Source organism: Copadichromis virginalis, linkage group LG7 (assembly GCF_057382275.1).
Source record: "Copadichromis virginalis isolate Kocher_CV1m ecotype Utaka linkage group LG7, C_Virginalis_male_GT1.1, whole genome shotgun sequence".
In the NCBI taxonomy this organism is placed as follows: Eukaryota; Metazoa; Chordata; class Actinopteri; order Cichliformes; family Cichlidae; genus Copadichromis; species Copadichromis virginalis.
Genome location: NC_140624.1, coordinates 35518527 through 35540152, shown reverse-complemented (window position 1 = coordinate 35540152; position 21626 = coordinate 35518527). Strand labels below are relative to the sequence as shown.

Genomic DNA, 21626 nt, shown 5'->3' with positions numbered 1-21626 from the left:
CCATCAGCTACCAGAGAAATCATCACATCTGCAGTCAGTTCATTGCAATTTCATGGTGAGGTCATTCTGCCAATATCTTCCGCTGTATTTCAAAGCGCAGCATGGAAAGATATCCTTACGCTATATCCTTAGAGTGCTCTCAGAGCAAAAAGTTTTTGAAGTTGTTAAATCTGGTTCAGATTTAGGTTATCTACAGTATATATGATTGAAAACTTAAAAAAAAAAAAAAGCTTACAACTTTGCTCCACTGTCACAGAAGGTCAAGATGGTTAGTCAGCAAATTCAACTTCTGAGGAAAGTGGATGAGTGATGGTGAGATGTATGGAGACACTCAGACACATGGGCATCTCAAAACTTTTCCCAGCAGCTGTTCTGCATACTATGTTCCAGTGATACCCATCTCACAGGGTCAGAGGTTACACTAGCTATTCAAGACATGTTGGAGTATCACAGCTGGATATGGATGACTGAAAGTCATAACTGAATGGATTGGGAATGACAGAAATGCTTACATTCAAGCAGTCATAGAGCTGCGAGTAGGATGCAGGGAAGTGCATCAAGGAGACAAATCGTTCCACGCCAAATTTGGAACAAATGGGCCCAACCCAAACCATGAAAAGCAGCTTTGGTTCAAAAGTAAAGCGGCTTCATAAGCACTGATTACAGCTTTTTTCCTTCTCCACCAGTCTGACAGGTGCAGACTCAGCACTTAAAGACAATGCCGTGCCTTCAAAGCCCAAACACAGCGCCAGTGACAATGAGAACAGATAAAACAAATGTCTAAAATGTGAAAAAGGAATGCTCCACTCATAGTACAGGTGATTTATGGCAGTCATAAGGGGTACAGATATAAAGATGAATGACTGCTGACCTCTTTCTTCTTTTCTTTCCCTCAAACTGCAACTAATAAAGCAAGCCAACGTCTTTGAGCAAGAAGCCAGGATTGAAACGGAACACTGGGAATAAGCTGGTTAATGTTTCTTCAAACATTGTAACTATTTTTAAATCAGTGCTTTTGAAAAGTTTAGTTGGTTATTTTACTCAGGTAGGATCCCTGAGTAAAATAAAAAAGCGTCCCTTTTACACAGTTAGTGTCAGTGTCAGACAGAATTTCTTTGGAATAAAATTCATGGCATGTAACCAATTCTTGCATAACAAAGGTTCATAACTAATAAACCAATAAGTGAAGGTGCAGATGGTCAGTTTGGGGTATCATGCATGTCTTTTTGATGTTTTTGCAGAGATCTAATGGCAAATTTAGCAAAGCTGAATAAAACCACTTAATGACACCACTTTGTTTTTGTTAACTGCAAATTGGTTTGGCTCAAAATTTCTGTTCTATTCTTGTGGTACGCCCTGTCTCATTGTCAAGTCTTGAGTCATTGTATCAGCAGAGTTCAGAAATTCCCAAATGATCTCAGTTACATGTGGAGCCTGGCAAGCTTTAAGTAAAGAAACCCAAAAATAACAGAGGAAATACTGTATACTGTATTTCCTTAGTGTGTTTAATGACACCTGCCATGGACAAAGCTTTTACACTACATCTACAGTAATTCTATGAAAATACTCCATGAAAACATTAAACAGTTCTCAGATGTTTCTGTGTGGCTCTAATACAGATGAACGCAATAAAAAAATTTAATAAAACTCAAATGGGAGAGTAAACACAGTGTGATGGAGAGGTACTCCAGTCATGACATAATCATGTGACTGGAGGAAGTCCAATCTAAGATTCATTTCCACAGCTCTGGGGTGGATTAAAGGGCTCAAAAACTCAATGTAATCCTGCAGCACGTACAACACTGTCACTGCATCAACAAAGAAGCTCCAGACAAGTGAAGGCTCTGATCAGACAACAGGGCTGGCTCTGGAAAGTGATGCTTTGATTAACTAAGACTGTTTGGCACCTTAAACAGATTCCATGGGATTTAATAAACTGTGGTGACTTCTGGTTTCAGTTTCCACATGTATTCATTACAAACTAAAGACATTTTTTTGTGAATGATGTCTCCGGCAACTCTTCTTTTCATCTATATTATCTAAAAATTTGTGATTCTGCCTTGTCTAATTCAGAGATAAAAGCATTTGTGTCTTAGATTTTGTCTTGTCTTAGATAAATTGATAATAAATCTAATTAAAGATGAGCGCAACAATGGCACTCTGGCAGCAAGAATCTATATTTAAAAGGCCTTTTTTTTGGTGCAACTTTTAAAATTAGGAATACGAGAGACTTTGGTTTAAGGGCTTCCAATTTGCTGATGTGAAATAGTTATCAGCAGGTTTTAATTTGAATAACAAATGTGCTCTAAAAAGCTTTTTAATTAGTATTTTCTTCTTGTGAAGCTGTCAGAATCTTTAAAATACGCCATAAAAATAAGTGGTCTGTGCTCAAAAAATAAATAAAGAAATATAGTCACAGCCTGATTAGTTCATTGTGGTCTGACTATTCACAGCATGCAAAAACAAAATTATTCCCTCAGTCTACAAACGCTTTAAGTTTGCTCTCATGCCAAAAAGTGATTAGAGGAAAAACATCAGAGCTGGAGCGACTGCAGTTGTTGAGTGTCGGAGGAGCTGCTGATGAGAAGTGAAATATTTTTATCTGGATCCAAATTGCTCTGAAAAAAATGATGTCATGCTGTGTAGCTGACTAATAGTTCATCCTGCTGTTGTCCTGCTGGGTTATAAGCGCCTTTAAGGGGGATGCATCAGGAAATGTGGCATAAAAAAGGAAAATAACACTTTTGCAGTAAAGGGTGAAGAATACAGAAAAAGCACATTTCCTGGATTTCCAAGAAAACTACAATGATTTTATATTTTATGGCACATAGTAGATGACTTTGTTTAATATGGCAGAACTTAGGAGAGAAATGCATTTTATGGGACTTAAAGTGTTGAAAACTGTGCTAATTTCATTTTAAATGTCAGCGATGCCATGTTGCAGGCAGATTGGGACTTTAAAGCAAAGCTGGGTGGAGGGGTGCAAATGTGAAGAATGTGGCTATAAAACTTCTTTAGGTAACCCAATTGGTCTCAGACGTGGAGCGCTGAGCCAGTGCAGGTGTGCTGAGGAAGACGGTGGAAACTATGAAGTGAAGCCAAAGAAAGAGTTTCTGATAGGCTAAATTCAAAGTTTTGCTGTTAATCATCTTTAAAAAAATGAGGTGTGGGGCATGAACATATTTTGTCTTAATAATTGTGACATGCCAGAAATGACTGAGAACCACAGACTCAACGCATCTCCTTGTAAAAGTTTCCACTGCTGCAAGAGTAACCCTGATCTTATCAGTGAGGTTATATTTATTTCAAAAGCAGAGAGGCTCCACAGGTGTTTGCACCAATCTTACCTGTTTGCAGCATCCCGGAACCGGATTCTCCCCCGAAGTCGACCGATGCGTCGTCAGGTGAGGCGTTGCTCGTCGTGAGGAGCCCGAGAACGCAAACTGTCCATTTTAACAAACAGAGCAACATCTTCCCGGTGTGGCCGCCTTTATGCTTCAGAAATGAAACATATGCAAACTAGAAAAGTACTGAAAGTCTGAACTGATCCAGTTAAAGAGCAGTCAAAGTGGGGAACATTGCTGAATCGCACTTTTTCTATAATTCTGCAGTTTTAATAGGAGCGAAGTGCAGAGTAACTAACTCTTCATCCTCTTCACCTCTCCTCATCCTCCTTCTCAGCCAGCAGCAGCTTCTCTCCTCCTGCAGCTGTATCACTGCAGAGCCAAACGAGCAAAGAGAAGCCCCGCCCCTCTCCTGTTGACCAATTAAATCCCTGCAGGGCCTCCGCCCATTTTTGTTTTCGACTTACTTTTAATTTGTTTGTTTTGAAAAATTGACTCGTTTCCCTCGCTCCACCTCCCAAGAGATGGTTAGAACTTTTGTAATTCCACTCCAAACATACAACATTGTGAGGTGCAAACACAGGCTACAGTACCAAGCTCACAATCCAGGAACCAAAAACAGGAAGCAGTATAGGCAAAGGTAAAAGGGTAAAGGTAGGAAGAACGCCTACTTGGTAAAGTAGGAGACTGGCTGGACATGGGTTAGGGAGATTAAACACTCGTCAAATGTGCAGATTCCAAAGCTACTTGAGACCAATATGGGTTTCTTAAAAACTATGAAATCTTAATAAAATATATCCTCCAGCATGGCAAGTGCACAGTGTAGCAGTGTTTTTTATATCAAGTAATTGAAACGTTTGAATAAGAGGCGGGGATGGAGGAGTCAAAAACACACTTGATTTCTGATAAGTAGACAGGAAGTCAAGTCCTCTGACCTCTGGTCCACTTGTTTTGCTTTAAATTTTGCTTACTGCCTTTTCATCTACTGCTTCCATGTCTCTCACCATCATAACTACTTGTTTTGGTTTAGAACAAGTCTTTCACAACATAACACCTACGTTAATCTTCCAGGTCCTTGTGTTTTTTCTGTACCTCATCAAAGACTCTATATAAAAGAGAGATGTAATGCCTCACACCTGTATCCTTTTTTTATAGCCAGCATGAAGCAACTCATGTGCTTATAAAAAGACTTCTGGTTATATGGAAGACTTTGGGTGAATGGAATTTGGCTTTCTTGCTCGTTACGTTCATGATGACTTTATCATCATACTGAATACATGTTTATTTATAAATGATGGTTCCTTGTACAGAAAGACACATATAACATGTTATGCATGTAACAGCTTGTCAATCACCCAATATGCTTGTGATGTCTGGTTCAAACAATGGCTGATTACATCTGTACTCATGTGGTTGGCATCCTAATCTCCAGATATCAGGTAGCACAGCACCAGTTTTAGTGTGTTTAAAACTTGAGAAGCCGGGATTTGTTAAAATTCCTATTTAATTAATGTCTACTGAATGCTTACCTTCCTTTTCCTTGTAGAAACCACCGAAGGTCTCAAGCTAACAAAAAAATGTTAGCTCTAATAAAATGGTAAATAATACCAAACTCAATCAAGAGACATTTCAAGGAAATCTTCAGACACCGACATTTCATAATCATACCTCTTTATTCAATGACTTATATTCATACAAAATCTATAGGTAGAGTCCAAATGACTGCAGGACAGTCAAGTAACAGATCAGGCAGCGAAGGATCAGCCACTCCAGAACCTCTAATCTGCTTCCACTTTGGTGGTTCTGTGAGAAAATGTTATTCAAGCTTGTTTTCTTTTTTTTTCTTTACCTGAAACCGATACATCGTTTGTTTAGATAATCAGAAAATACAACCAAGGAACGAATTGTACAAATCATGGACATAATGAAGCCAAACAATACTTCTATTATTATTATTATCTTTGTTTCTTTTTTTTCTTAGCACATGCACATTTTCTTTTGAGAACATGCAAAGAGGACATGTCCAGAGGGGGATGGGAGGGGAGCTTTAGAAAACTGGAAGAGGAAAACTTGGCACCCTGGTTACGTAGGGCTCACTGGAGGTTTGAAAATAAGGTCTTTGACATAAACACAAATCTCTGCCCCAATATAGCAACTTGCAATGAGACAACAAGCAATCTATTGTTGCCCTGATGAAGAACAGAGTCACACCTTTATGGTCTAAAATCCCGTGAGATCCATCAAGTACATTGCACAATTAAGAGAAAAAAATTACAACTGTATCTGGATAAAATCAGACCGGGTTAGAATATTTGCAAATAATTTGCATGTTTATAAACTTGCCAGAACAAAATAGGCACAGAGGTTTTGTACTATAATAAAAGCAGGAGGTTTTTCAGATATCAGATAACAAGGACTATAATCATCACCTCCATGGTTGATATAAGAAACAAATTCTTGCCTATTTTCAAAGCTTTACAACCTAATGTATAGCAGTGTACATTTAAGTAGCAGGCTGTCATTAAAGAGAACTCTTTCAGCCATGTACTTTAAAGGATAGGGCTGGCCATGTTCTGCACTATTCCTATTTGGAAGCCAATAAAAGAACTAAACAAAGAGTGGATTTAAGTATTCTCTGTGTATTCAAAACTGCTGCCCAGAAACGATTTAAAATTCATCAGTGAACCACACGCTTGCACTGGGTGACACTTTCCTTCCTTTCCTAAACAACAGTTCAAGTCCCACAAACACTTTCTTACTATCCAATAATTTTAATACTCAAATTTGTGACAAAATAACAGTTTTCAGTGACTTTTCTTAGGATATTTATGAAAGTGTAGATTCTGTAGGTAAGGACCAATATTTTTGATACTGTAAGTTAACTGGATTATATAGTAAGGTTTAGATATTACATATTGCTTTATTGACCTCTCATGTTTAAACGCGCTAAATCAAAATAAAGCACTGGCCCTATATCTTAAGTTAGATTTAAAACTTTGCTAAATGTGACTCAGAATAAAATATAGGATTCATTTAACAAGAACAAAATTTAGGAAAAAGAAAAATAATTAATGTGTTTTTTTGGATCAGTTTATGTGGTTTAGTTGAGGCTCTAATTGAACATAAAAAAAACCCTTTTGTTGTTAGCGTCACGAGCAAACTAATACATGTAAGCTAGCCTGTTAGAAATGCTTGTACTGGACTTCACGTTGGTTTTCACTGCTGCAATTCATATTGAAATACAAAATACACCAGGCCTTGTGTACAGTTGTAGTACCAGTTTCATTAATCCCACAAAATCTTGGCTGAAATTCAGTTTTCATTTAATTTACACTTCACAATCCTATTGTCAGCTAGCAGATCAAGCTACTCATGAGCATTTTGGCTAACCTTACGATACAGAAAATAACATCTCTGACATCTAGTATTTTTAACACTTTTAAAGGACTGATTGATGAAATTTTAATGCCTTAATTTTAGATAATAAGTGACCATGCTCTAAAAATGAACAGTTAAAAACAGATCGGTGCCCTAATGTAGCAAAAGCGATACTGGAAAATAAATTGACATCTTTAGTCCACAGGGGTAAAAGAATGGCATCAGTTAGAGATGTCTGCAATCATAACCCAGTGTGCTTAAACAATGAAGTAGCATCACATAACCAGAATTACCAGATCGCTGCATTTTATTAGTTAACCCCCCCCGATTCTTTTAATATTAATATTCTGCATTTTATATATTCTTTAATATATTCTTACATTATTTATATATGTTTTAATATTCAAAAAAATTATAGTGAAATATAAAAATGAGATGACAGAACAGGAAATGTCAGGCTGGTTATCCTTTTCATCAGAAAGCTCCAAAGTCATTGCAACAGAGATTTTTCAATATTAGTTTTCAAGAAGGTTTTAAGATTACATTTGCACTAATTTTATATGCACTTTTTAACTTTCTAAAGATCAATATAGAGCTGGAAATGTTTGCCAACAAATTACTAGCACCAACCCAAGTAGTTTTTAAGTTGAAAAACATTTCTAAAGTCTACAGTAACTAAGTTTAAAAAAATAATTGAAAAAAATACTCTACAAACACAAAATGTAAGATATGAAATTTATAAAATTATATTTTGTTATCTATTCAGAAAGGTTGCCATTGCTAGTTGTATAAATGGGCTTCAGGCTAATAAAGCACAGAAAGAACTGAGTTTTGGTTTGAAATTTGTTGACTGTAAAGAAAATAGAGTATTGCAAGCCTTATTCTGTGAGGATTTATACCCTGCCCAGTTGGAAGAGGTAAAGATTCAGAGGAGTTGGTACAGGTCTGGTTCAGCTCTCACTTTTGAGTGACATAAAACCACTTCATTAACAATCTGAAGAATCTGGCTCTCCCAGCAAGTTTAAAAACCACTACAATTATTTAAAAATACAACTTGACCCAAGTCTGGAAAGAGAAGAACACAGTTTTATATTTTGGGTGGTTCTATCTGAGTAGGCGTCGTGCAGTCAACTTGCAAACCTCAAAAATGCCCTGTGAATTCACTTATATCCACTTGGATACCATTCGTGCCTTTAGTGTGTGTTGTCAGTTAACTGTACACATATGATACATTTACAATTTACAGCTCTTCACACATGAATGTAAAATTTGGTCACAGTCACACTAAAGCCTGAATCTGGAGTTTCCAGAGGGTAAAGCTACAGGGCGGATGAAGTGTCGTCTTGTTGCATAGCCCTACTTTAAGTCAACAGTCAGCAGCAACAACACAACTCTTTATTGTACCTATAAATACGCACACAGGTACCCTCGCGCAAAACTTTGTCTGAGGAAAGATTAGAAGATAGGAAACCCGTGAAATTTGGGCAAATATGGCCAAGAAGGGATTTGCTTGAGGAGGCAGATTTGTCTGGATGTGAGATTCATGTTCAGAAAATCATAAAAAAAAATGGCACTTTTCCCCTCATTCAGAGAATGTTTTCTACCAAATGTCTGGCAGTATATCTGAAAGAGAAAGGCAAATGCTTACCACACACCCTCAGGCAAAAGTACAGACACTATTTTGACAACCCTGGCATGCACTACACTTTGGATCTCTAATTTTAATCATCCTACGAAAAGATTCATCACAAAAGAAATGTTTTGTTTTGTTTTTGATTTTTTGCTTTCAACCCAGATTCAAACACAAGTTTTGTTCTGACCACGTTTTTTTTGTTTTTGCTTTTGCATTTTTTTAGCTACACCCAACCTCCACTGACCCAAAGTCAGGCTCCATTTTAATACATTGTGGTAAAAGAGGCACTTAGTAGTTAGCCACTTAATGTCAAAAACGAGTTGTTCTAGTCCCTATGTGCTCTCACAAAATTACATCTGGGAGATTTTACAAAAGTGGGATTCTAAAAACTCAACTCTGGTCTTATCTTAAGTCATTGTGTGACTCTTGTGTTTACTGGGTGTTATGACAGAATTTTAAGACATACATTAAAAACAAAAAGCTTTCCTAATCTGCTCTGGTAAAGATGTGCTGCAATACAATAAAGAAACAAACCAGGAGAAAGCAAGAGAGAGAAATTTGGTAACAAAATAAGACATACAGCAATAAAAAGTGTGGTGTGGGCAGTCATATCAATGCCGGGGATGAGCATCAGTCTAAAGCACAAACAACAGGGATATTTTGGCTTTTGTCTTCTTCTCCACTGAATATACTGGCCAAGGCAAAATACTTGAGAGCCTCCACATGTGCGCTAATTCCAGTGCAAGTAAAGGGGTTAGAAAAAGTCAGTGTTTTTCTCTTGAAAGTGGTTGATATATTAAAAAGACAGTAACACTAAAAAGCTGTAATTATTTCTGATCCCCTCTCAGAGCGCTTTCCACTGACTTTCCCTCATCGTGTTTTCTTCTGTATCAGTCGCCTGGCCTCCTGTTGTACCAGCTCCTGACCTGAGCGCTGAGCAGCACTCATGAGCTGCCCCATTCTAGCTAACAGCAGGCTTTCTAAAATTTTCTGCCACGTTAGCACCAGTCATCCTCCTCCCTCTCCCTGAGACTTCCTGCTCCTCTATTCCCAGGCCCAGACGAAGAGTTGACCCCAAGAGTGAAGTGGTACCCATTAGGCATGACCACTGCTCGGCCCTGTGTGGTGGGTGCTGTGACGGGTGTAGCAGTAGTTGGGTGAGATGCGGAGGCTGTAGAGGAGGCAGCAGTTCTGGCAGAGCGGCCTCCTCCTTGGCTGCTTAAAGCATCCTGGAAGTCCTCCTCATCAAGGAGAGCCTTCTGAGACGAGTCCTGCTGCTGCCGGTTTAAATTAGGGTCAGACCCAATTCGAGTAATTGGTATTGGGGACTCCTCGTGGGCTCCGAGTAAGCGATCATGCTCTGAAAGACCACGGCTGAAGCGAGTCTGGTGCCCTGTTGTAGCCATGATGGCACTGGATGGGAGATTGGAGGGGTTGGTAGTCTTGTAGGCCACAGCGGGACGAGGGGTGAGGGGCGTCTGGGGGAGCTGCCTGCGACCACGACCCGGTGTGCTTGAACCAGATGGAAGTGTCCCGTGGCCAGATTTAACCACACTGCCGCCATGCTGAGAAAGGAAAGACTGAATGATTTAGTTGCACAACAGCGACTTTGAAGGATTAATCCTTTTTTTTTAGTTTTAATGTTTGTTATTTGTTCACCTGTCCATACATCCTGTAAAGACATCCCTTCTTTATGTTATCTAAAAGCACAATAAGCCACATGGGCACAAATATACAGACCAATGTTACTATGAGAAGGCAGCAGGTTTGTTGCTGTAGTTGCAGACACAAGGGAGGTCCAAGCTGAAACCATTAATTAGGACTGATTTGCATAAAAGCATAATAGCCTTTTAAGAAAAAAACCCCACCAGAAGTGTTTCTGGGGACACAATAATGAGATGGACCAGATGGGGAAGTGACAGAAACCAAAACATTTCAGTTTTTGCAGCATTTTTTTTGTGTTTTCGTTGTGTTTTGTGTGCGTTTGCAGCATTTTTCTGTTTGCTGGTGTTTTCTTAAGTTGCAGTCCATGTGACCTTTCAGTGCTACCATATTAAACCCTAGTGGGGTTGTCCCTTTGAAGGTGGTCCTTAGAGTCACTGACCCATTCTGTCATCATATGAGTCACATGAACCAAGGAATTGGTCATTATAGTCACATGAGCCAAGGTGTGAATTCTTTGAGGCACTACTGCCCCACCTTGCAATCAATTGAGTTATTAAGGTCATGTGGACCAAGGTGTAACTGGGGGCTAAATGCCTGTAATGCGATCTCAGGACCACCATAAAGGTGAAAAACTTTTTTAAAACTGAAGCCTCTCAGATTAAAGGTGGAACATCTTCATGAACCTAAAAAGAATTACAACTGCCTTCTACTCAACGGTTTAGGACTTCCTTTGGGATGGTGCACAACCTGATGAATGTTGGCTAAAAAAAAAAAAAAAGTATGAACATGCTCTCAAACTCATTCCTCGGATGACATGGACTTAGATACTGTGGACAGCTTAACTGAATACTGCTGAAAAGTGCCTGGTTATAGTTGGAAACACACCTTTCATGATCAGAGAGTTGTTGTCTGCTCTCTGTAAATTGTAAATTGGGCAGGGATAGCTCAGTAGGTAGAGTGGTGGCCCCATGATTGGAAGGTCGGGGTTCGATTCCCCTGAACAGCTACCCTGAGGTACCCCTGAGCAAGGTACCGTCCCTACACACTGCTCCCCGGGCGCCCAATGGCTGCCCACTGCTTCACTGAGTGAATGGGTTAAATGCAGAGAGGAATTTCCCCACGGGGCTCAATAAAGTACACTTTCTTTCTTTCTAAACACAGCGAAGAGAGGACTTCCATGGAGAGATCTATAAATATCCGCCATTCTGGAGAAGATCTGAACATGCCTGAGAGGATGAACTTTAATGGGAGATTGCCCAAATCAGGTTTTGATGGAACTCTTCCCAGAACTTACTGATCATTCCTCATACAGCGCGATCACTCAAAAAGATTTTTTTGAAAAACTTAAACATCAAATTATTAAACAAATCTAGAGGCTTTCATTGTTGATTAAGCTCAAAACTGCAATTTAAATGGGTGTTGATGCAAATGTGGATGTAGATTGACTAAGCTGTAAGTCAGGCCACTGTTTGAATACATACAGACTGCATAACAAGCAAGCTGTTAATCACTAAGCCACATACAGTTTGGCAGGTAACTCACCTGTCTGAGGAAACCAGAGTCCTGTCCCTCTCCTGGAGACGTGGATCGGCTGGGACCAGCTGACTTGGTGTGGCTCTGCTCTCTGCTGCCGTAACGCTCACAGGAATAGTAGCGCTGCTTCTCTCCCGCTGAGGAGTGGTGCCTCCTCTCATGAGGCCGACTGCGGTCCCGTTCCCTTGCTCGCTCTCTGGACAGTCCTTCAGCTGAGGGATCGGTAAATGAATCTGGAGGATGGTACCATCAAAATTGTATATAAATAAAGTTATCTGATTATTATATTATCCTACTGGATAACAGTATCTTGGGGTCTTGTTCACAAAGTTAAAAAGACAAGATTGAAAGATGGATTGGTGAAACTTGCCAATACATTGTGGTGAAGAGAGAGATGAGCATAAAAACGACCCTGTTGAGTTACTATTCAATCTACATTCCTACCCCCACCTATAGTCATGAGCATAGAATGAATGAGGACTGAAAGAATGAAACTGTGGATACAAGCAGCAGAAATGAGTTTCCTGCAAAGGGTGAGAAGCTCGGACATTTGAGCAGCCCACTATTCCACACTGAATTTGGGAATTTCTAGGGTTTACAAAGAATGGTCCAAAAAAGAGAGCAGCAGCTGAGATTTTCTTTTTTGTTTGTTTGTTTTAATCAATGAAAGAAAAAGAAAAAGTCAAGCTTTCACATTAATATACAATTCAATTTGTAAGGTTTTGGAACAGAGCATTCACAGGAGACCTTTATGAAGTGCTAAGGTACAGACAGAAAAAGAAATCCCCAGCAAAATTCGTCTAATCATATGGAAAGACTGACATGAGAAACTCCTGACTGAAGCACTGCAGAAAACCCTTCACCTACATAACCCGATCATGGAACTTTAATCCTATGAAGAATTTCAGCAGCAGTGCCTGAAAGGAAAAGTTTGGATTGCTATCTGTTTCTCTATTGAAGTGATGCCAAGTTCTGGTATTAAAATAGTCTCCTTGTAGATTAAAAGCTAACTAATTAATCAATCATTCAACACTCTTAAATAGTCAGTGTATCTACTGAACATTAGTGTTGTAGGTAAGTTTTATAGGATGTGCCGAAAGATCTAAAGTTATCCAAGAAAGAGGACAATTTAATACATAAAAACAGTAAAAAAAATATTCTTTGTGCAAAACCTAACTAAGGAAGTGTGATGCAGGCAGTTTGACAGCTAAAAATGTCTGTCTAGATATCAGTCAGCCGGTAGCTGGCAGAGGAAAAATCAGGGGATCTTAGATATCATAAACATCTGCGATAAATGTCTTTGTAATCCATCTAACAGCACACATCCATCTTCTTACCAAAATGTTTCGTGTTCTGTAATCCATCACAAACTGCAAAAAATAGTTTTTTTCAAATGTTCATAATTAAGAAACCAGTGGCTGCAAATTCTGACCTTTTGTTCAGTTTACTGCTGTTATATATGGGTACTTTTCATTGTTTCACAAAATGAATGTGTTTTTAGTAGAGACTGGTTGGTTCTTGCTGTTAAATACCTGATTGAGATATTGAACTATAAAAGTTTTCTTTATGTTTTGACATCACAAGAGAAATATTTTATTTCTGTTGGCTGAGGATAAACACAGATTTTGTCACCCAAAACAGGTCGCAGCAGACAGCTGCCCCTCCTAAAGCCTGGTTCTGACAAGGCATTGGCTGATTGTTGGAGTTTTCTCTGTATTATTGTATTGTCCCAACCTTACAATACAAAGGGTGTTGATGACACTGATGTTGTGATTTGGATCTTTATAAAATTGAATTGAAATGCTTTATAAGAGGAGTTTCAGTTCAGTAAAAGTACAACTGTGGCTATAGAATTATGTTTACTGAATTGAATGATGGGTCGAGACATTTTTAAAGAGTTCTCTTTTGTTATTATGTGCTGTACATTATAAATCAAAAATCTTTACTAATCATATAATCAGAGATGGGCTGTAATCCGATTACTCTTTTCAAGTAACGAGTAAAGTAAGGGATTACTATTGCAAAAACCGTAATTAGATTACCGTTACTTTCCCGTAGGAACGCTGCGTTACTGCGTTACTAAAACCGTGATTTTCTTGCGAGAATGTCTCACGACAGTGACTTAAGCGAGTGCGAAGTTCGTGACAACAGCTGTGTGCAGATCAACAATGGATAATATATCGAGTGCGGGAGAGAGTATGAGCGTGCAGCGTTTAAAGCGTGGAAGTACTGACCTTACTGACCTTACTTTGAGTTTGATTCCATAAAAAGTGACAAAAACATTAGTGTCCGTTGTGCGTGGGAAGAAAACTTCTTTTTACAGCGAAAAAAACCCCTAAACTTCCAAGCAAGCACCAGTGCACAACGACGTAATGGGAAATTCACAGAGAAACTCGCGGATTCTTCAACTGACCGCGGCACACCTGCACCAGGGTAAACCTCCGCCTACCCTGCTCCTGCTTTACAGGTGAAAATAGAGCAACAGGACCGCTGAGTCTTTGACTTTATTTATTTTCTGCTGTGTTTTACTTGCATCTATTTGAAAGAGTGAGTGTAAACACAAAAAATATTTTATTTTATGTGCTGGAATGTGTAGAAAATAGGTTTAAATGTTAAACTAATTTCTTCCAGTCAGAGAATGTTGCATATAATTAAATTTTTGCTTGATGCATGAAGTTAAAAGATTAAAACTAATAAAACAAGTTTTAAAAAGAGACTTTTCCATTTGATTACATTCTGTATGATGGATTATGTAGAAAAAGTAGAATTGGGCTGAAAGATCTATCGCTTTATCACCTATTCAGGTTGTAAATCGTGTTTTTAAAAAGTAACTAAGTAACTAAGTAATTAATTACTTTTGAAAATAAGTAATCAGTAAAGTAACGGGATTACTTTTTGGGGGAAGTAATCAGTAATTAGTTACTGATTACTTTTTTCAAGTAACTTGACCAACACTGCATATAATAAGAATGCCTCACCAACGGTGCTGGATGGCTGCACTGATGCAGCTCTATCCAGAGACTTCTGCTTCTTGTCTTTGTCCTTATCCCTGCGTCTATGGCAGCGGTGATGGTGGTGATGGTGGTGGGCTCTGTCTTGGCCCTGGACCTGGCCCATCCCTCCAGAGGACTGAGCCTGACCGGGGCGTTCCAGGTCATAGTCCTTCAGCCCGACATCCTGGTAATAGTGCTGTGGTGTCAGCGAGGATGCTGAGCGCTTTATTGGACTGAGGTCCACAATCGGCTGAGAAGGGAAGACAGGTGTGTTATGAGACTAGAGCGCGTGAAGCTGGAAGTAGTTGTTTTTACCCAAATCAATTTTAGTAATCACCAAAAATATGCACAACACACAATGAGACAGCCTTTTGTTTAAAGACTGACATTCGATCCCATCTACTCAAAGCACAGATGTTAAAAAAATTAACAAGAAGGAACAAAAATCTGTCACACAACTTGAAGCTACTGGACTTCACTAGCAACTCTGTTAGTGAACAAAGAAAAGGTGGGGGTGGTGACACTGGCTTTGTGGCATTTTATTCTTTTCCCAAGAGGGTACATCGAACTTTACAAAGAATGTAAATAATGAGTCAATTACTACAAGGTTAGCCTCAAATTAAGGTTGTGGCAGCTTGGGCTGTCAAAATATCAAGTTACTCTGTATTATTGTGGCTAAAGAAATTTATGATCAGGATTATATCTGGGAAAAAGTGATTTTGTTTGTACAGCTTGACTTTTTCATGGTGCTTTGTCTCTTTTTGTAAATGAATTATGTTAGAAATGCCTGTATAGAGGAGATGAGAAAGTCAATAACTGTAACTAGCTAATTACAGTGTCTTGTGCTTGTGCTTTTGTTTATTATCCACTGTTTTTAAATTCCACTACATTGTGAATACCCAGTGCCCAAGTGACAACTTATTGTATCGTTTTTAGCCATCAGGCCTAAAATTTAGTTGCTTGTTGCTTTGCTTTACTCCCCATTGAAAACAGACATTCCAACCAACAGCTATATCTTAATCTAATTACTCACATCCATGTGAAGATGATCCAGACACTCATATTTTGCCAAAATATGGCCATGTACACCCAAAGATAGTTTACCTGTGCTACATTCAACCAAAACATGCTGGAAACACAGTACTGATGTATCAGTAGTTGTGATTAACTTTACAGAGACATTAGTATTATAAGTATTTATGTCTGCCTGATTAAAATAATTTTCCTTTTTGCTCTGTTTTGGGTCTACCGTACCAGCGCCTGAGAAAATAGGCTCATTAGCTGCTTAGTGAGCCATTATTTTTTACCAGACAGCCTATAATATGTAGTGTTTAAAGCAGAATTATATAGAGGTGTGTTGCTTTAAATTTGCACAGTCATCCTTTATTTTCCCTGAAGTACTTTGAATAAATGCCTGGAGGACAGTGACACTCTCTCCAACAAAGTCTTACCTTACTGACCAGTACAGCTACCAGGTAACTTGTGTGATAGGAAGCTGGAACAGCAGCTGAGTTACAACCCCACCTGCTGGTTACTGTGTAGATTTTATTTAATTATTTTAGCCAATCAAAAACATTGTCTTTAATCATACTGTAAGCCCACTAAAAACAGATAAACACGGTTGGTGGATAAACGTTTTTTTCTTTCATTTCTTCTTTATTTTTTTGTACATTGGTTGCTGCTTTCACAGGCAGGAATAGGTTGGACGTGCTGTTCTTTTTGTTCCTACCTCACAGTCTAGCCTGTAGCAACAGTCACACAACAATATCACAACACTGCCAACAAAATAAAATCTAAATCATATTACCAAGTCAGTTTATCTAGTCCACAGTCTTAAAATCTTACCTCTTAGATTAGTGGTATAATCTCTCAATTCTTCCTGTCTCTATTCACACCACTGGAAGAAACAGTGATGTGATAGAAAGGTTTTCTGTCTTTTAACAGAGAACATGCCTTCAACTAAGAGGCTATAAAAGATTCGATTTTGTCTGGAAAAATAAGATTTTAAGACCAAACATGACAACAAATGACAGATAAAGTTGGAGAAGGTTTTAAAAAGAAAACCTTTTAGATAGCAGAAAAGCAGCAGTACTGTCTCAACCTTGTGTTTCTTTTTTAAAGATCACACTAACTCACAAGCAAAAACTACACACTAGATAACAACACTTACATACATACACCCATTTTTACCAAAGTGTAGTACTGTACTGCTGTAACAAATACTGAAAAGCAGGACAGAGTGCTTGACATACCTCAGTTAAACATACAAATGCTTTTTCTGGGTATGTTTAACGGCTAATACTGGGTTTTAATGTGTCTACTGTGTCTATGAACAGTCTAATGGGATGAGCAGTTATTAAACTGTGAGGTGGGGGTCATTTTATCAATGATGGTGGGGAGGGTGTGAACTCCTGTGATGAGAGGAGCACATGGAGGTAAACAGACATGAGAAAAGAAGAAAAAGAAGAGGGTGTGGACAAGAGGAGGAGAGAGGAGAAGAAAGAGAGGTGTGGCACAACAGGTGGTACATACTGCCAGGTGGGTCCCAGGGGCGTGGCGAGGGTGGCTCCGCTATCAGACAGCACACACAAGAGGAGGTGGGCAAAACATTAGCAGTGAGCATCGAAATCAGGAGAAAGGGAAGACAGAAAAGGAGAGCAGAATCTGAAGAAGGATGAGTCAGTTGAGATTCTGCCTTATATTTCTGTCAATGAAAAGACCAAAACCAACAATGTGTTCATCCTGCTTGTCAACGCACACATGTGTCATCATTACCAGACAGAGACATCGACTGTATGGAAACTACCACAAAATGTGGTTTTTAGTCATTTTAATACTTAACGGCTGTCTGTATGTAGACAGGAGGAAACAGTCACGTGATAGAAAGTCTTTCAAACTTTTAAAAGTAAAAGGTTAGATTTTGTCTGGAAAAACAACAAATGGCAGATATGTGTCATTTGTATAAAGCCACAAACTTTACAGGTGTGTAGCTGATATCAGGCATAGCATTAGTTTTATACAAGCCATGGAGACCAGATCAGCTATGTCAGCTGATCTCAATGACAACACACTTTTTCTTTCCTTCTTCACATTTAAATGGCAAATCTCACATCAATGCCACGTCTGTTGTCATTGATACCCACTTTGTTTTGTATAGGGGCCTCACTGCAGCTCTCTCTGCCTCTGGCTGCAATATCATGCCATGCCATCAAGTCGAAATTATTGCAGATGGAATAACAATCTTCTTTTTGATCAAAGCGATCCGGACTCCTGACTGAAATGAAGGCTGAGTTCAAAGATGGATGTAGTAGGAACTCACTGAATACTTTGGTCTGAGCATAAGCATGGTGATGGGCACTGCAGCTGGTGTGAATCATGTCCTGAATTTGAAATTAACTTTGCCCATATGTGTGGTGGCTCACAGTAGCGTATGGTGTTCAGGTGGGAGGAGAGGATCTAACAGGGGGGAGGTGCTCAAAACCAGGCTTAGGGGTGATGAGAATGTCTTATAACATGTTCTGCTCAATCTGCTGCCAGTCTTATGATTTTTTTGCAATAAGAATAAGGTGCAGTCGATGTGTTCAAATGCTTTTAAAAGACAATTAAGTAGAAAAGTGTACAAAATTGTCTCTTTATCATGTGTTCACATTGTTCTGCTTTGCGACTTCCAAGAGAAGCTGCTTCTTCTGTAATGTTGCCTCCTTGGAGTATTTTTATTTACCACAAACTCATGTATATTTCACTTCACTAAGCCCTATTGCAACCGGCACCTCTGTATGTACACCAGCTACATTTGACATTATTTTGTGTCTTTAAAAACATTAAAAGAGCATCAAAAATGTGACATTTGCAGTATTTACTCATACTTGATTCATCTTTGCTCTAAAAACAAGTATTAGAAAAAGTGTTAAATATTAATCGATCAACTTGCACATTGTTGGGTTTGATCCTTTGCAAAAACGTCTTAACAGAAATGAAAAACAGAGTAACTCCAGCCTGGTCTGTTAAAATAGAGAGAGCGTGAGAAATCAAAATGCAACATAAACATAAGGAAAGCACATGTTACGTGTTGTGGAAGAGAGCAGAACGACAGAGACAGACACACAAACGCAGACAGGCAAACGGCAAGGCTAAACTGACAAGATCTGACAGGTGGAAAAATCCAGAAAAACAGAAATGATGGACAGAAAATTTATCTTAACATGACATCCAAATGCAGCAGCCACGAGCAGCTACTGTAACTCACAAACGTGAAATAATTAATAATGGTTGCTAAAAAAGTGCATGTCATAAAAATGAACAAATTAGTGCAGTCACGCAAAACTCAGACGTTCTTGTAGGTGAGCGTGATTACAGTAAATATCTTAAAAATGTAAGAAAATTATAGGACTTTAAAATTTCAACTAGACCAGTCAGTACCAAACTGGTTTCCTTGACAACAAGCCAGTTTGATTTTTATGCCAGCTTTTTCAATCTGCATCGCAAAAACAAAAACTGAAAGATACCTAATTTTAATGTTATATAATAATCATGCAGCATATGGTTTATGACCTTTTTTAATATAACTATGTAAAGTGTTAACATTTGTCTCTAAATTGACTGCACTACGGTCACATGACTTCACCACCTAACCTCCTATGTTAGCTATGATATAGCTTCTCATTCAGCTGTTTGGTAGCAGACCTATTTTTATGTTCTAGAATGAAATGCGTAGTGTATTTAATGTAAACTCTTTGAAGTTTACATTAAATACACTTATCAATTCATGCATTTAACAAAAAACTCGCTGTTTTAGCGACAACTGAACTGGAGTAACTGGTGCAAAATGTCAAATCATTTCTGGGTTTTAAGACCCATCCCTGCAGCACTCTACACTCATAGAAATGCATATTATAAAATACTTTATTTTAGTGTTTGGTCGCAGGAGATATAAACTTAAAGTTAAACATCTTAGGTAATGTGCTTAGCTGTTTCCATTCAGACATTTACAAAAGAAAAGCATTACTGTCATGTCTGTGCATTATGTGAGCTTTTAATATCTGAGACGTCATATCTAAGGTTTATCTATCACTTTTCTTTAAAAGAGATTTCAAGCTTGTCATGCTTTAAGAACTCTCAGTGCTGTATCTCATCTGGTTATTGCCTTGGTAATATCATTGCCTTTTATACATCAGTACAAATTAACAAAACCTTATATCGCATCAAAGGTAGAGTAATTGTTGTTTCTACACTGGATGCATTTTAGTTAATGGATTTGGTAACGAGCGAGCTATGATCAAAGTACAGAAACCAAAAAATTAGACACAATATTTTATAGTTCCAAATATTTTTGTCCCTGCCAGGTGTGATAGCTCCTCTCAGTTAGTGTGAAGCTGCTTCCTGTTAACTAATTTCCTCTATCTGCATATTTATTGTATCTTTTATTCTTTACACATCTCCATGCTGAATTTCCTCCTTGGTAAAATATCTGAAATTCTCAGGGGAGGTCAACAGGCTGAATTGATGCGGACTGACAGAGAGCCACTGCTTCCGGCTGCATTCTCTAACCAGTAACCCTTCAGCAGCCCATCAGCCTTTTTCAGTCCATTTTATCTAAAAAAAAAAAAGTTGCACAATTTCTGGACTAAAACAAGAATCTAGAAAACAAAAAAGTATTGTAAGATTCTTCCTGTGAGTAGTAAAACAAGAGGCATGACCTCATGAGCACCAGAGAGCTTACGTAGTATTCAGCATTTAGTCGGGGAAGAGAGGCTGCTCTGCAGTGACCTTCCAGGCTGGGATATGCCTCTGCATCTGAAGTGTTCTCCACCTGCTTCAGTTCAACCTGTTCCTAAAGGAAAGACAACACAGGCATAAGTGCATATACTTAGAGTGTATGTTATATAATAAACATTTTAATGACTGTGATTTTTTTACCTGAGGTCTTGTTAAATTTTGCACATCCTCCGACTGGCCTCTCTGCAGCTTTCTTCGACTTTTGGGCTTCTGTGAAGCCTGAGAAACATCTCCAGACTGGGAATGTTTTATGGCAGTCCTGTGGTTGAGTCTGTGCAAGAAAAAAAAGACTGACTGTAATATCGGATGCTGTCAGCAGTGCAGTGTCAAGGAGGTTTTACTTCAGGTCTGTAGTTTAATTCCAGTCATTCTGAGCCTGCTGGATTCAGATGAACTCATTGATTTCAGTTTGATTTCCTCAAATAAAACTGTAAACAATTCAAACCCTGCTAGGTTATAATGGCCAGGGATGTGGTTGAATATGAACAGGAAAAAGAAATCAAAATAACTCAATCTGGCTGCCGTTGTATCTGGTTTGCCTGCAAATGTTTCACAGATCAACAGTTTATGGCTTTTTCTGAGCATCTGTTTGTGCAACGTGCATCGTGTGGAGAACCCCGAACAATCTGAGTCAGCTGTCTAATGAGGGAGTAATTCTTTGCAATGATATTCTTTGCAATGCTGATGACTCCCAGCTTGTCATTCCTTCATTTGGAACGACATAGATAAAGTCACTTACATTGTGTCCTTGTTAATCAAGGTGTTGGTGTTGGTAGCTGTCGAGGCCTCTGGTTTCTTTTCAGGCTCAGGTGAGAGGACTTGTTTGGGCCTGGAGAACGGTGGTTCTATTTCCTGTATGTGAGTGAATGGCAGTACAGGACGGAACAAGGACCCCAATTTACTCTGGAGAAAGAAGGATAGCATAGAGTTGACAAAACATCAGTGGAGAAAATATTAAAGCTAGTATAATTATATTTAAATCTACTTATTAACACATCTAACACGTACAAAGGTTAATGCTATAGACTATTTTTTTCATCTTGATTATGAGCCAGCCAACCATCATTTCCTAACAGGGCATGTATTGAAACACGTGCAAAAAGGCATGCAAATATTTAAGGCAAAAACAGAATTTGTATAGTTTTATCAAGGTTGAAAGTCAGTATTTGGTACAACCACCTTTATTCTTTAACACAGCTTGAACTCTCTAAGACAAACTTTCTTCAACTAGTCTTCAGAAATAGTTCTCCGGGCTTCTTGAAAGACACTGAAAGCTCTTATTTGGATGTTGGCAGATGATCCCAC

The 21626-nt window shown here is 38.7% G+C and overlaps 1 protein-coding gene across 2 annotated transcripts in view; it reads right to left on the bottom strand.

Annotated features, from left to right (window-relative positions):
* Positions 1-6295: 6295 nt before the first annotated feature.
* The window catches only part of cacna1bb (calcium channel, voltage-dependent, N type, alpha 1B subunit, b), a 221111-nt gene continuing 205780 nt past the window's right edge, over positions 6296-21626 (bottom strand). For both annotated transcript variants that reach the window (XM_085463201.1, XM_085463200.1), the window contains 7 exons: positions 21061-21224; positions 20463-20592; positions 20266-20376; positions 17079-17117; positions 14532-14796; positions 11563-11786; positions 6296-9920 (listed from right to left, as the gene is read on the bottom strand). In XM_085463201.1, the coding sequence (XP_085319327.1) occupies positions 9354-9920; positions 11563-11786; positions 14532-14796; positions 17079-17117; positions 20266-20376; positions 20463-20592; positions 21061-21224 (1500 nt within the window). In that variant the 3' untranslated portion in view covers positions 6296-9353. The remainder of the gene's footprint in view (positions 9921-11562; positions 11787-14531; positions 14797-17078; positions 17118-20265; positions 20377-20462; positions 20593-21060; positions 21225-21626) is intronic.